General features: G+C 36.5%; 1 protein-coding gene across 1 annotated transcript; it reads left to right on the top strand.

Moving 5' to 3' along the window:
- The first annotated feature begins 1,877 nt into the window (after positions 1 to 1,877).
- Positions 1,878 to 10,721, top strand: LOC107832443 (uncharacterized). The gene is made up of 18 exons (XM_075256816.1): positions 1,878 to 2,036; positions 2,359 to 2,451; positions 2,532 to 2,723; positions 2,901 to 2,951; positions 3,068 to 3,223; positions 3,326 to 3,379; positions 3,762 to 3,899; positions 3,977 to 4,331; positions 5,660 to 5,814; positions 5,867 to 6,055; positions 7,642 to 7,803; positions 8,094 to 8,186; positions 8,278 to 8,472; positions 8,670 to 8,726; positions 8,856 to 9,014; positions 9,990 to 10,043; positions 10,134 to 10,271; positions 10,356 to 10,721. The coding sequence occupies exons 1-18, from the start codon at positions 1,878 to 1,880 to the stop codon at positions 10,719 to 10,721; spliced, it is 2,766 nt and encodes a 921-aa protein (XP_075112917.1).
- Positions 10,722 to 17,248: the final 6,527 nt, after the last annotated feature.

Raw genomic sequence — 17,248 nt, forward strand, 5'->3', positions numbered from 1 at the left:
CGGCGGGGGAGATGTATCCAGTGCTACCGTGCTGGGGGTTCTTGGGTGGCTCTACAGCTGAGAAATCGCTAGCTGTTATGCCTGCAACATTTCAAAAATAACATGAAGACTAACTTCTTGATCTTCCCGGGCCGGGGTTTTTTGTGCTTCATGTTGGTCGTCGTGTCGTATGCTCCTGTTGCAGCAAGAAGTTTCGTCCACTTGCTGAGCGTCCTGCGAATCTGCGTCCACCAGGATTGGTCCGGGAATGCCACCAAGCTCCTGCGGGGGTGCTCCGGCGGCCGGGACAGCCACATCATTTTCCCCATGGTTTTCGAGAATATTGTTCTCAACTCTGTTTATCGAGCCGGATATTTCCACCTGCTATCAAATGATCTCGGGCAAGAAAATGTGTGAAAGGTATCGTATGTTTGAGTGACGAAACTAGCAAGAAAATAATCACTATTATATTTAGCCTCACGGTGGGCGCCAAACTATTTAACGTGAAAATTGTAACAATAATTAAATTTGTAAATTAAATGGGATTCTAAAAATACGTGATCTATTCTCGAGCTAGTTTGTGGGGGTGTTTAGTGTCGAAACGTGAAGTAAAACGATGGAGATTGATCTAAACAAAGCAATAACCGAACCAGTAAGGGGACGTTCCCTGGGCGAAAAGCCGGCCAGTAGATGCTTCGGGGCCGAGCCTCGAGCCTGTCTCGGGCTTATCGGAGGTAGTCGGGGAAGGGATAACAAGTAAAAATACGGTTGAGCCAAGCTCTATATTATCGATTTTGAGTATATTAATGAAGAACACACGGTGAAATAATAAAGTTTTAAAGTGACCTCGAGGTCGATGGAGACAAATATCTTAGAAGAGATAGAGAGAGAGAGAGAGGGGGGGGGGGAGTATTATTGCTTTCTTAAGATAGTTGGAGATGGACTACAAGGTGTTGATGACCCCTCTTTTATAGAAAAAGGGGCGCCCCAAACTTAGTACGGAATACGTAGTACAAAAAGAAAGAGATGTGATAGCCCGTTTCTCTTATGTCGCATGAGGATTGGCGTCGAGCTATTTTGACAAGGCTGGCGGCCCCCCGATGCATTCTCTCGAGCGAGGGTATCTTCGCTCATCAGGACCTTGGCCGACGCCTGATCCGGGCGAGGCGTCGATAAATCTCGAGGGAAGCGGCCGAACCGAGATCCTGTGACTTCGGGACTTACTCTTCAAAGCATTATGCCCCCGATTTTTCCCGCGTACAAACGAGTTTCTAAAATCTTTTCCAGAGGTGTATCAATATCCATTAATCAATGAAGAAATAAATCTTCAAAAATGGAACTTATTTTTCCACTTTAGTTAAATAATCTCCTTATGGTAATGTCATTGCATTAGTTCACACTTTTCCCTCCACAATAGATAAGAAGATAAAAACATAGAAGTATTAGACAATCTTTAATACTCTTACACAAGATGAGTTAATCTCCTCTATGGATATTATTACCAAAAATAATTGAAAATAATTCTAATCCTAATAAATATAAAATCTTCTTGATAGTAGCTTAGGCAAGAGCAGATAGAAAAATTCAACCTCAGGAGTAATGGTGAATCAAGTAATTGGTGGTCTTTTCTCTACTATTTTAATTTACTTTGATTTGATATATCTGAAATTTTATGAATGTTTGGTTCCATATTAAATGCTCTTTTTCTTTTCTTTTTTCTTACCTTTTTACACTCTTCACTACCCATATATCGACATTCATTCTTCTAGATGACATTTACTAGCTAGAATAAGTCATCGACTTGTAAAAATAATTAGCAATTTATTTATTTGAAATAAATCATCTTCCTATACACACACATCTTTTTAAAGTAAACTTTCTTTTTTATGAGGTAGAAAATGGTAATGAATCGAAAGATTATACAACTTTTGTTGGTTCTCTTTCTGTGCTTGATTTATGATGGGGTTCGAGGAACAAAGTTATCCGATGAACAAGAAGATCTAGAGTTGGAGATGCAACTAGAACGTCTAAATAAGCCTGCAATTAAAACGATTAAGGTACGTGTCTCAATAGTTAAATTGCCATAATTGTTTTTTGTAACTTGTTTTAGTGATTACATTTCTATTTTGTAACTTAATTTTGCCGTTTCTTTTTATTTTCGATTTTTAAGTTCTCCCGTTCTTTATTCAGTGTGTGCAGTTTTGAGATATTATTAATTACCTGTCTTGGAGATAATTGTTTCGTTTCTCAAATGCCTTTTCATTAAAATCGACATTCATTTCATACGCCCACTTTTTTAAGTATACATTGCTAATTAATTATACTCTTTGCCTCTTTGATATAATGAAATCATTAATATTTCAATTTTTTCATTAACAGACTGAATATAGCGATATATATGATTGTGTGGACTTCTACAAGCAACCTGCATTTGATCATCCATTATTGAAAAATCACAATTACCATCCTCAGGTTTGCCTCCAATATAATCAATTTTTATTTTCAGTTTTGACAATAAGTGATGATTATAAAAAGAAATTTTGGATGAGCAGATGAACTCGTTGTTTGTGAAAGAGAGCGATTCAACTATGTCGACAAGTAATAAGTTGCCAGGAATAAGATTAGCAGATGGAGGTTGTCCTGTTGGAACTGTTCCTATCAGAAGAACAACGAAAGAAGATCTTATTAGACATAAACTTTTGCCCCCACCAGAAGATATAATGGTCGACAGTCCACTTACCTATGTAAGATTGTGTTATTTTCAATTGACAAAGTTGGTTCCAATACAATTCATATTTCACTATATTTTATTGCTAGTTATAATTTATAAATAAAACATGCCAAAGATTCATTTGCTATCACAATTTAAATTCAGCTTTTTAATATAATATATCTTATATTCTTACCTTACTTTTGCACAGAGGGAAAACTCCATTGATTCGAAAAAAAAGAAGATACAAACCTTTGCAAGGGTACAAGGTAAATATCATGATTTATCATATTTATTTAAATTATGTTTAAATTATTCCTAGCTTTTCGTGAAGAATTTTCAAATTTAAGTGATCCTATATATTTTTACTCCCTTCAGCTTGCAATCATTCATACAGCTGACAATCCAAATAACAAATTTGGAGGAGGCGCGATGACAACTAGTGTCTATAATCCTCATGTCGAAGATCAACAACATAGTGCATGTCGTTTGAAAATAATTAAAGGAACAAATATTATACAAGTTGGTTGGAGAGTAAGTCAAATGAGACTCTTCACTGGGAATTAGTTCTTTTCCTATCTACATATTTAAACAAAGAAAAGAGCTATAATTAACATTATTTCTTTTCTACTTTAGGTTGACCCAACCTTGTATGGTGACAACGCGACTAGGTTATACATACATTTCCAGGCAAGTTCCCAACTAGTATGATTAGTTAGCTTTTTATATATTTCATAATATCTTTGGAAAATGCCTAAAAATGTCACTCAACATTGAGAAATGGTCTATTCATGCCATTCTTTAAAAAATGCTCATTTCATGCCACTGCCGTTACACATTTGGCCCATTCATGCCATTATTGACTAACGACTCAATTTTTATTTGGCCCATCCATGCCACTGCCGTTAGTCAATAATGGCATGGATGGGCCATTTCTGTAACGACAGTGGCATGGAAATGAGCATTTTTTTAACGGATGACATGGATAGACCATTTTGAAAGTTGAGTGGCATTTTTAGGTATTTTCTGTAATTTCTTTTGCTCCCTCAAACTTTTCTTTTCATACTTTCAGAATGGTACAAATGCTTGTTTCAACTTGTTATGTCCTGCCTTTGTACTTGTAAACCGAGAAGTAGTTATAGATGGAGCACTTAATCCCGTTTCACAACGTGGAGAGAAAATATTTGAGATGAGACTTTCAATAAATTGGGTAAGTTTTTTTTTTTTATTCAAGCATAAAGCAATATCAATTTTTATTCGCTAACCATTTTTTATTTTTGAAAATAGGACCAAAATAAAGGAAATTGGTGGTTGTTCAGCACAGACACTAATATACCAATTGGTTTTTGGCCTCGTGAGGTGTTTGATGACTTTGACTATTTTGCAACAAGAGTTGAGTGGGGCGGAGTCGTATATAGTCCACCAGGAATACGTGAACCTTCCATGGGTTCAGGATTTTCTCCCATTAGAGACACTTTATATGACGCATTTTGCAGAAATATTACACTTTTAAGTGATAAGGGTGACAATATTAATGTAGGTCAATTGCCAATATATGCAAACGGCCCTAATTTATACAATGCTATAGATATTCCTAATGGTGGGGATTATTTCAAACATGTGATGGTTTATGGTGGACCTGGTGAGCACGCATGAGTCAAGGGTATTCAATATATATTATATGCCCATAAAATCTAATATTTTATTTATATAAATTTTTTGACAAAAGGTGGCCAATTGACCACCCTTAGAAGAGCATAGCTTCACCCCTGAGTGTTAAAGTAGGATCTATTGTTCATCAGAATTGTTTGGGTCGTAAATTAACAGTGCTAAACAATTCTCTCTACTGCAAAAGCCACTTTCGTTTCAATTTGATAAATACATGATTGAAACTGTGACTATTTTTCAATTACTCATGGTAAAATCTGGTTAATTTTGAATTTCGCGCCACTATCTTTGGGCCCGTTCGTAGTGTCTTGGAAGGAATTTAATTTGAAGCACATGAGGGAATTCAGACTTCACAATAGTTCCTTCTCAGACCTCTCGTCAATATTTAACCATTGTTTGAAAATTATTCAAAGTTTTACCGTTTTAATACGAAAATAAAGTTTTGAAAAAAAAAAAATCTAATCGAAACACGGAAAACTCCAGGAAGTTTTACGAAATTTGAACACGTAGAATTCATACTCCAGAAAATATTCATAGAGTTAAAATATTTATCAGTTTGAGAAGGAGATAGTTCAAGATACTTCAAACTTTAAGACAGTGTCATGGAGTTTCGCTTGTATAAAAAAATAAAAGAAGATAAATATTTATAATTTAGAGGGTAAAATAGGTATTTGACAATCCAAAATTTGAAAAATCTTGTTGAGTGACCTTCTGAATGCAACAGACATAGTTCAGTGACTTTGTTGTTACAAACGAAAGAAAAGTGACTTTAGGAGATAATTTGAGATAGTTGACTGACCATTTGAGTAATTGACTCTTTAAAGTTTCGTAATTAAGGTAATTTCATGAATGGTGTCTGAAAAATAATAGGATAATTTCATAGGTGGTACCAGAGAAAATAATGGGTTAATTTAACTACGGAAAAGGGCCTAAAATGCCCCTTTACTATATGAAATAGGGCATCAAAGCCCTCCATTAAAAGTTGGCCCTTAAATGCCCTTGCCGTCTGAAAATGGGCTTAAAAATGCCCTTATCCACTAACGGAAGACATGTAAATCCACGTGGAATTACATTTGTCTATTTTAAAACGTAGAAGGACATTTTAGACCCTTTTTGGATTGTACAAGGTCATATACGAGTCAGTTATAGCAGTCAATTCTCAAGCACTTCACACCATATCAGTTTACTCACACACCTATTTTAGACCCTTCATTGATATCTGATATCTCCTACTAATTGGGTCACCTTGTCGATTTCGAGTTGGGTTCTAGTTTAGGTTTAATTATTTTTCATCTTTATCAGTTTGTTTTGGAGATTTCTCTAAGACAATGTCGCAAAGTTCGAGTAGCTTAAATAGGTCGATTTGGAGGTGTCGTTGTGGACTTGCTGCTAATTATTTCATGGTGTGGACTCCTTTAAATGCTGGGAGAAGATTTTTCAAGTGCCCTAAGCATGAGGTATGTAAATTTGTCGATTTGACTGTAATTTCTTTTTTTTTTTTGGTTTTAGGATGAAAAATATTCCTATTGGGAATGGCAAGATGAGGAGGTTCCTCCTAGAATTTCAAATCTTATGTGCAGCTTAAAGAAGAAGAAGGAAGCTCTAATCTGTGAAAGAAATGTACTCCAAAGAAAAGTTGCCGATCTTGAGAATGTTATGATGCTCGTCGATCATGGTGGAATAGAATCCTTGGAATTGGTAAGAAATGTTCTAATGAAGAAAGTGGTTGATTTAGAGTACTCAGCTCTGCGTGATGCTAAATGTCGGAAGAAGACGTGGATTTTCTTTTGTGTGATATTGGGATGTTTTGTTATGTTCTTTGCATTAAGGGGAAATGATATGCAATGGTAGTGTTATTGTGGCTTAATTGTTGTATGTAATGAAAATTTATGTTTTTGTGCAAAGATTCAATGAAGCCATTTCCATTCATTTGAATGTTTTTGTATATTATTGAGTTACTTGCTGTGATAATTAGTTTGTGTCTGTGATTGAATTATTTGCTGTGATAATTATAGCGTTGTTGATCTCAAATAGGTGTGTGAGTAAACTGATATGGTGTGAAGTGCTTGAGAATTGACTACTATAACTGATTCATATATGACCTTGTACAATCCGAAAAGGGTCTAAAATGTCCTTCTATGTTTTTAAATAGGCAAATGTAATTCCACGTGGATTTGCATGTCTTCCGTTAGTGGAGAAGGGCATTTTTTAGCCAATTTTTAGACGGCAAGGGCATTTAAGGGGCCAACTTTTAACGGAGGGCTTTGATGTCCTATTTCATATAGTAAAAGGGAATTTTAGGCCCTTTTTCCGATTTAACTAATTACTACTCCCTCCGGTTCACAATAAGTGTTCAATTTGCTTTTAGCAAGCCCATTAAGAAAATACTAAATTCTATAGAAAAATACCTACTATAACTAATCTACCCCTAATTAAACATTTAATGTGACGAGTAAGAATTTTTTTTAGGGATGTACATAGGGGTTATTTTGTAAAAATAAATTAATTTTTTTCTTGATTACATAATTGGACACTTATTTTGAACCAAAATAAAAAAACAAATTGGACAATTATTGAAACTGGAGGGAGTAACATTTAAAAGTTTCCAGCTCCATGACACTAGTGTCTTGATATTCGAAAAACTCATTGATGAGTTTCTAAAATTGGCTTCATGAACTTTTCTTTTCTAGAGGTCAATCAATATCCATTCAATAAAGAAATAAATCTTCAAAAATGGAAATATTTTTTCATTTTAGTTAAATAATCTCCTTGTGGTAATTAACCTCATTGCATTTGTTCACACTTTTCCCTCCACAAAAGGTAAGAGTATAAGAACATACAAGTATTAGGCAATCTTAATTTAATACCTCTACACGTCAAATCTTCTCTATATATTAATATTACTTAATCTCGATTAATTTGTTTAATAATTGAAAACACTTCAAATCCCAATAAGTATAAAATTTTCGTGATAGTAGCTAGAAATATTCAACCTCAAGAATATTGGTGAATCAAGTAAGTGGTAGTCTTTTTTCATACTATTTTAATTTTAATTTACTAATTTAGTTTGATATATATGAAATTTTATGAATGATTGGGTTCTATATAAGATGTTCTTTTTCTTTTTTTCTTATTTTCTACACTCTTCACTACCCACGTATTGGCGTTCATACTAGCTAGAGAATGCCCTTAAAGTTTTTATTCATTTAGCAATTTATGTATATGAAAGAAATCATATCCTTCATATACACATTTAACAGCGAACCTTCTTTTTTATGATGTAGAAAATGATAATGAATCGAAAAATTATAGAACAATTTTTGTTTATGCTCTATCTATGCTCGAGCTATGACGGGGTTCGAGGAAGAAAGTTACCCAATCAAGACAAGTTAGAGTTGGAGAAGCGCCTGAAACTTCTAAATAAACCTGCAATTAAAACGATTAAGGTACGTGTTTCAATAGCTTATTTTTTGTGACTATCTTTGTATTTTGTGGCGTATTCTTTCCTTTTCTTTTTATTTTTTGTTTAAGTTTTCTCGTTCTTTTTGAATTTCTGATATCTCTGTTACCATTAACCTAACTTACTTGGAGATAATTGTTTCGTTTTCTCAAATGACCTTTTCATTAACTTTAAATTCATACCGTAAGCCCACTTTGTATGTTTACACTGCTAGTTATACTCTTTGCTTCTTTGGTATAATGTAAATCATTTATATTTCGATTTTTTCATCAACAGACTAAATTTGGAGATATATATGATTGTGTGGACTTCTACAAACAACCTGCATTTGATCATCTATTACTGAAAAATCACAATTACCATCCTCAGGTTTACCTCCACTATATACTCCTGCAATCAATTTTTGTTTTTAATTCTGAAAATAAGTGATGAATTATAAAAAGAAATTTTGGATGAGCAGATGAAACCATCTTTGTTTGTGAAAGAGAGCGATTCAACTATGTCAACAAGTAATAAGCTGTCAGGAATAGAATTACCAGACGGAGGTTGTCCTGTTGGAACTGTTCCAATAAGAAGAACAACCAAAGAAGATCTTATTAGACATAAACTTATGCCACCAGCAGAAAATGTCATGGTCGACAGTCCACTTACTCATGTAAGATTATGTTATTTTCAATATTTCATGGCGGATGTAGGCCATGATCGTACAGTCCGAATCCTAGACTTGCCTCTGATTGTCATTGATAATTTATAACTTATAAACATGAAAGATTCGTTGCGCCTATCACGCACTAAATTAAATTTAAATTTCTAATATAACATCTTGTATAATATTAATTTACTTGTGCACAGAGGGAAAACTCCATTGATTCAAAAAGAAGAAGATACAAACCTTTGCAAGGGTACAAGGTACGTAATCATACTTATTCAGATTAAATTATTTTGTTTTATTTTATTGTTTTTGTATTTTAGTTTTGAGATGGATATCTCATGTCTATGTGGAATTTTCTAAATCATATTGTTGTTTATTCTCTTCAGATTGCGACTGTTCATACTGATGACGATAATCCAAACAACAAATTTGGAGGAGCTTCCATGGCAGCAGCCGTATATAATCCTCATGTCGAAGGTCAACAACATAGTGCATGTCGATTAAAAATTATTAAAGGGTCAAATATTCTACAAGCTGGTTGGAGAGTAAGTCAAATCAATTATGTACATCTTATCCTGTAAACATAAACATATTTTCATGTATTTTATTTGATAAATTTAACATTAATTCATATGATGCCTCAATTAGAGGCGGAGCCAGAGTGTCGAGAGTGGGTTCGGCCGAACCCAGTAGCTTTTATTTGAACTCTATATTTATCTTAAAATTTTTATTGAATATGTATAAATTATTAATTTAGAACCTAGTAACTTAAGACGACTAAAATTCCGAACCCATAAAATTGGAATCCTGGCTCCGCCTCTGGCCTCAATCACCTTCAAAAAGAATTAAGAAATATGAACTGTATACTTGTGGTACAGTGGTAGGCTAGGAGGTAGTCGAACATTTTTCTACTTTCGTACTGGGGGTGAGGCTAGTTTGATATGGTTGGTCTTAGACGGCTCCTAGTTAATGTTGTATTCACACTATCCTTCAATTTTTCATAACACCGAGCCTTATTTACTGGTTATTGTTATTACGTTTCATCTATTTTATTGTGATGTTGTTATTATTGCTATTATTTTTGTTGATGGTACTGATATATTGTCTCTTCTCATCTTTTCCATCTTCTTAAGCCGAGGTCTATCGAAAACGGCCTCTCTACTCCATCAGGGTAGGGTAAGGTTTGTGTACACAGAGGCGGAGCCGGGACTTGATTCTTATGGGTTGAGGATTCTAGTTTGTTGAAGTTACTGGGTTCTAACTTAATATTTTTTACATATTCAACGAATTTTTAAGATAAATATAAGATTTGGATCAAAATTACTGGGTTCGGCCGAACCCGCAGCCGAAGAGCTACCTCCGCCTCTGTGTGTACTCACTACCCTTCCCAAACCCCACTTGTGAGATTTTACTGGGTCGTTGTTGTTTAACCTTATACTTGTAAAATACAAGGTAATAACTCGAAAAGTGAGTTAATTACAACTCAATTCTCACATATCTATCCTTTTTCTTTGCTTCAGGTTGACCCTACTCTTTATGGCGACAATAATACTAGGTTATACATACATTTCGACGTAAGTCTCCCATTACTAGTAAGATCAGTTAGCTTCTTATATTATAAGTTTTTTGGTCCCTTAAATGTTGATTTTCATTTTTTTTTTCAGGATGGTACAAATTCTTGTTTCAATTTGTTATGTCCTGCTTTTGTACTTATAAATACAGAAATAGCGGTAGATTCAGTAATTTCTCCCGTTTCACAACCTGGAGTGAAGACATATGACCTGGCTTTTTACTTAAATTGGGTAACTTTATTTTCCATATATATGTTGTACCTTCAAGCACAAATAACTTTATTTATTAACCATTTTGTTTTCTATTGAAAACAGGACCTAAACAATGGAAATTGGTGGTTTTTTATTACAAACACTCATACACCAATTGGTTTTTGGCCTCAAGAGGTGTTTGATGATTTTGTGTATTTTGCAACAAGAGTTGAATTTGGCGGAGTGGTATATAGTCCACCTGGAATACTTGAACCGCCCATGGGTTCAGGCTCTTTCCCTGTAGGAAACACTACGCGTGATGGATATTGTAGAAATATTACAATTTTAAGCGATAAAGACGAAAATATAGACATAGGTAAATTGACAACACATGTAGATAGTCCTAATTTATACAACGCCGTAGATGTTGAAAATGCTGGGGGTGATTGGAAACATATGGTTTTGTATGGTGGACCTGGTGGCTGGTGACAAGACACAAATTTAAGCCTTGTCCAATTCTATTATAATTTGTTTAATTTCTCTAAGTAATAGTATAAGAATAATGCACCAATTTATCTGTTTTTTTCCTTCTGTTATTTGAGAAGTCTATCTAAGATTCCACTATATCGCGATTCCATCACCTCAAACTTAAACAAATTAAATTGTATGATTAGAACTAATCGCACCTCAAATCTTGAAGAAATCCTCATTTTAGGTGATGTCTGTTTAGTACAGAGATTTAAAGAGGAAATGACAAAATTTAAGATACGGTTCATGACCTGAGAAAAACAGATATTTTCTATTGAGTAAAAAATGAAAATATGTCTTTACAAGAATGAGAAGGGAACTTATAAATAGGGTCTTGACCGGTGACCCAATTACAAAGCAATACAATATGGGCCAATTCTAAATTATAACAATAGCCTAAAGATAGCATCAGTCATTATCTAATACTCTAATAGCCTCCCCTCAAGTTGGAGGTTGAAAATGATGAGCAGGTCCAGGAAGGGCTTGGTAAGAATATCAGCAACTTTAGCATCACTAGATACATGACCCAAGCTAATTTGCCCATCACCAATCTTGCCTCTGACGAAATGACAATCCAGCTCTATATGCTTAGTCCGCTCATGAAAAAACTGGATTGTGGGCAATGTGCAAAGCTGCATAGTTGTCACAATACAAAGGATGGGGAGAAGAAGAAGGAAGACCAAAATCATAAAACAATTTTGAAAGCCAAGTAACCTCAATTGTAGCTTTACTCATGGCCATGTACTCAGCTTCAGCAGAAGAAAGAGAGATCACAAGTTGCTTCTTGGATTTCCTGCTCACCAAACAATCACCAAGAAAAACACAAAAACCAGTTGCAGATCTTCTATTATCAGCACAAGAAGCCCAATCACTACCACAATATACTTTTAAAGAAAGGTCAGAAGAATTACGGAAGAATAGCCCAAAGTCAGAAGTCCTTTTCAAATACCTCAAGAGATGTAAAACAGCTTGCATATGAGGAACACAAGGAGTTTACAAGAACTGGCTAAGATGTTGACATGCAAAACTGATATCGGGCCTTGTGTGTGTTAAGAAATTTAACTTGCCTGGTAACGCCCAACTATGCCTTATAAAAAAGACTAAGCAGTCGTTACAAATATAATCCGGTTTACAAGTCTGGAGTTGAATCCCACAGAGAAATAAGGCTTAGCTACAGTTGTTCACTATCACCAAGAATACAAACTTGAACAATTCCTAACTTATAGATATTAAGATTCTTGTGTTTAACTAACTAACTAATAAATTAAAATAATAAATTAACACTAAAGATACTACAGGTTGGAGAAAAGATTAAAGAGATCTAGATTTATGATTTCCCCAATCGTCGGAATCCTTCCCGCTATATCTTCTATAATTTCGCCTAAGTATTCTCTAGCGATCATGAGCGCTCTGCGTATTGTAATTCTCTTCCGAGTAATTACGATAATTTACTAGATACTCTCCCGAGTTACGCTAGCTGGCTTTAATTTATATCTCACTTAGATCGCACCCAAGGTTTCGTTATCCCTAATCCCACCTTTAAACCATAGGTTATTGATTCCTCACATACGTCAGGAGTGATGTTGTTCAACAACTACCTAAATATGCACTCTCTCCCGAGTAATACATATTAAATAGGTACAATTAATTGAGGGCCTTTCAATCAACCACAAGAATAATATAGTTGAACAAATAAAGAAAATATTACGGCTCAATTATATAAAAACATAACAATAATTCATCCTACAAAAAAGGTTCCATCAAAACCCTAGATAACAAATTAGCTATTCATAATAGTATGTAAAACTAAAATACTAAAAATCATAACCAACAATGAAAAATAGGAAGAGGAAGAAAAAACTCATAAAAGAATTCCCCGCCTTGCTTCTATTGTGTCTCTGTCTCCTTAGGTCGAATATGTGTCAAAAGTATGTCCAACCTCCTCAAAATACCATTTTTTTCATGTATATATACCAAGTAGGGTTGGGCCCAAATAATTATACCTTCTCTTAGACGAAAAAAATACTTTTTCCGGATTTGACTAGCGCGGCCGCGCATATTGCCCAGTGTTCTGCCTGACGAGTGCGGCCTGAGCGTGACTGCGTTATTTGATAAATTTAACATTAATTCATATGATGCCTCAATTAGAGACGGAGCTAGAGTGTCGAGAGTGGGTTCGGCCGAACCCAGTAGCTTTTATTTGAACTCTATATTTATCTTAAAATTTTTATTGAATATGTATAAATTATTAATTAGAACCCAGTAACTTAAGACGACTAAAATTCCGAACCCATAAAATTGGAATCATGGCTCCGCCTCTGGCCTCAATCACCTTCAAAAAGAATTAAGAAATATGAATTGTATACTTCTGGTACAGTGGTAGGCTAGGAGGTAGTCGAACATTTTTCTACTTTCGTACTGGGGGTGAGGCTAGTTTGATATGGTTGGTCTTAGATGGCTCCTGGTTAATGTTGTATTCACACTATCCTTCAATTTTTCAAAACACTGAGCCTTATTTAATGGTTATTGTTATTACATTTCATCTATTTTATTGTGATGTTGTTATTATTAGTATGATTTTTGTTGATGGTACTGATATATTGTCTCTTCTCGTCTTTTCCATCTTCTTAAGCCGAGGTCTATCGAAAACGGCCTCTCTACTCCATCGGGGTAGGGTAAGGTCTGTGTAGACACTACCCTTCCCAAACCCCACTTGTGAGATTTTACTCGGTCGTTATTGTTGAACCGTATACTTGTAAATTACAAGGTAATAACTCGAAAAGTGAGTTAATTACAACTCAATTCTCACATATCTATCCTTTTTCTTTGCTTCAGGTTGACCCTACTCTGTACGGCGACAATAATACTAGGTTATACATACATTTCGACGTAAGTCTCCAATTACTAGTAAGATCAGTTAGCTTCTTATATATACTATATTATAAGTTTTTTGGTCCCTTAAATGTAGATTTTCATTTTTTTTTTCAGGATGTTACAAATTCTTGTTTCAATTTGTTATGCCCTGCTTTTGTACTTATAAATACAGAAATAGCGGTAGATTCAATAATTTCTCCCGTTTCACAACCTGGAGTGAAGACATATGACCTGGGTTTTTACTTAAATTGGGTAACTTTTTTTTCCTTATGTTGTACCTTCAAGTAGAGAAGCACAAATACAACAGAAATTTTTTATTTATTAACCATTTTTTTTTCTATTGAAAACAGGACTTAAACAATGGAAATTGGTGGTTATTTATTACAAACACTCATACACCAATTGGTTTTTGGCCTCAAGTGGTGTTTGATGATTTTACGTATTTTGCAACAAGAATTGAATTTGGCGGAGTGGTATATAGTCCACCTGGAATACTTGAACCGCCCATGTATAGGAAACACTACGCGTGATGGATATTGCAGAAATATTACAATTTTAAACGATAAAGGCTAAAATATAGACATAGGTAAATTGACAACACATGTAGATAGTCCTAATGTATACAACGCCGTAGATGTTGAAAATGTTGGGGGTGATTGGAAACATATGGTTTTGTATGGTGGACCTGGTGGCTGGTGACAAGGCACAAATTTAAGCCTTGTCCAATTCTATTCTAATTTGTTTAATTTCTCTAAGTAATAGTATAAGAATAATGCAGCAATTTATCTGTTTTTTTCTCCTTCAGTTATTTGAGAAGTCTATCTAAACACAAAATAAACACTTCTTCTAAAGTACAAACATCTAAACTCTCTCTGTATGAGAGCAGTCCTCTTGTTTTCATAACAAGTTTTCTTTAGTAACTAGAGTTCTCGCTTTCTACATCCGCTATTGGCGACTATGGCTTCTACACGCCCCACTGGCGGTAGCCCTCCGTGGGAGGAAATGTCCAGCTTAAATCTCGGCGACTCAAAAATTGATTTAGACTATGGAGACGATGCAGACCTAGCCAGCCAGAGCTTGCATGACGATACCACGCAATGGTGTATTGTAGCCCTGGTGCTTACCGCTAGGTCATAAATCCTAAGTTCTCTAAGGATGCATTGGCAAAGGCTATCCGGCCAATGGAATGTATGGTGGTGAAAGAACTAGGTAACAATGCTTTTGCTTTCCAATTCTTCGATGAAATGGACTATACTAGGACTCTAAAAGACAGACCATGGAACTTTGAACAATGCCCGATCATTATGAAGCCCCTTCCGCCAGGACAAAACCCAAGATATGTTTAATTTCACAAAACTAGAAATCTGGATCCAAATACATGATCTGGTGGGCGCTCTCCGATCAGAGAGAGTGGTTAAGGATATTGGCAATACACTCGGGGAATTCCAGTATGCTGACCCAAAAAATCACGATTCCATTTGCAGAGACTACATGCGCGTTAGGGTTCAAATTGACGTCCGAAACCTTCTGAAAAAGACAATGAATATCCGTCGACCTAGGGGTTCCTGTATACAAGTCTCATTCAGTATGAACAACTAGGAATCTTCTGCTTTTACTATGGTATTCTCGGACATACTGATAAGTTTTTCCGTAAACTATGGCAAAATCGTGGACAGACTACTGAACCATTTGCATATGGTCCTTGGCTACGAGCAGAGAGGAGGTCGGTGGTCATGGCTGGAGCATAGTGGTTGAAGCCATAGAATTGGGCGGAGGAGAGAAACATGATGGATAAGGAAACCCCGATTTCATCGAGGGAGAGAGAAAATCAGGGAGCGAGAATGGGGAAGGGAGTGATCCTGTCCTAAAAAATAGGGGAGGGAATTTCGCAAATTTTAGAAAAGAGGGTGTAGGGAATGGTAACGTGGGGGAACAAATGACGGAAAATGTGGGGATGGGGTCTAAAAAAGAGAGGGTACAATTTGTGAAAATGGAGAGTGAAAATCTTGGGTTGGTTAGGGTAACGGAGATTAGGAATGGAAAGGCAATATGTGTGAAGGATGGTACAGTCTGTCCAATGGATAAAAAGAGAAAATTAGAAAGAAAGGGTGCGATGGTAATATACGAGAATCCAAAAAACGGATTCGAGGCGGGTCCTGGTTCCCAGGCCCGCCAGGACCAATGAGTTCAATAATTTGGAATTGTCGTAGGATTGGTGTCACGGGGGCGAGTTTAGTCAGTCAAAACTCACACTCGCGCGGCAGTCAAGTCGTACACTTGACTCAGCCTTTTCCCAAAATACTTAGCCAATTTTCGGCAAGTTTGGCCTTAAACGAAATTTAGACAGCAATTCAATAAGAACACACACATATACGGAAAAATCCCAACCTTTGCATTAATGTGGAAAATATACAAAGGACCCTCACTTTGCTATGAACACAGTCCGCTCACAGCCCACTTTTTGACATAGAACACAAGTCGTTCTTGTCAACACTAAGATCTGCCCAAGCCAAACCTTAGCCCCTTTTTGAAACAACTGAAACCCTCACGTTTCACTCTTGTTTCCCACTTAGAATTTCTCACGAAATTCCCCACATTCACTCCTTTTTTCTGCCTAAGTCACAAAGGTCCTATTTATAGAATATAGGCAGCCCTTAGACTTGGCAGCACATGACACTTGTTGTCTACAGCTTTTGCCACTTGTCGGACTAAGACTAATTCTGCTCCTAACATGTAGTTGACATCCCCAACTACTTAGGACACATTATACACGAAATGGGGACATTATACAAGCATGATCAGATCATGGGACAAAGAGGTTATGACAAGGTAACCGCCAACTACTTTCCATGTGCATTGCATGTGCCATTCTTCACTTGGCCAGCTGATTCGTGCCTAAGGCTGGCATTGTGCCCAACCTTGGCACATCTTGACATTGCTTCCGCGCCAATGCGTTGCCCGCATCCGCTGCCTGTGATTTTGCCGCACATGCCCGACGCCGCTGCCGCCCGCACACTGTCTTGGCCCAAATCTGCCTTGCTCATGTCAACCTTCATTTCCCTCGTGCCATTGCTTGTATTTTCCTTCACATAGCTTTGCCTTAGCTATTGAAAGCCTTTTCCATCATCCCGCATTTCCGTCTTGTCTTAGCTTAGCCCGCACTTAGCTGCCACAACCCAAAGTGCCATGCCCCTGACTTTGGCGCGCATACCGTGCCATGCCGCCCTAACATTGCCCACACAGCTTTGTCAAGCCTTTGCCAAGCGCACCTTGCCTGTCCCAAGGTCTTGGCCCATACTTGCCTACAACAGCCCTCAATGACAATGTCTTGTCCGTCTTCCGCATGATCGTTTTGCCCGCACATGGGCCAATGACAAGGCCATCACGCCCAAATCCTTGCCACAGCCGTGCCACGCCCGATGACAAAAAGTCAGGCCCTAACAGTAAGCCACCTTTGCTAGAGTCTTTGTCGAGCCGACTTAATGAAGCAGCCCCAAGGGGTTGTTAACATACACCGCCCCTGGTGCTTCATTCCCACTTGCCACAATGGCATTTGCTTCCGCCACTTGTTCCTGTTTCTCTGCAGCCAGCATAGCATTCACCCTAGCCTGCAC

This window comes from Nicotiana tabacum, chromosome 7 (genome assembly GCF_000715075.1).
Source record: "Nicotiana tabacum cultivar K326 chromosome 7, ASM71507v2, whole genome shotgun sequence".
Taxonomy (NCBI): domain Eukaryota; kingdom Viridiplantae; phylum Streptophyta; class Magnoliopsida; order Solanales; family Solanaceae; genus Nicotiana; species Nicotiana tabacum.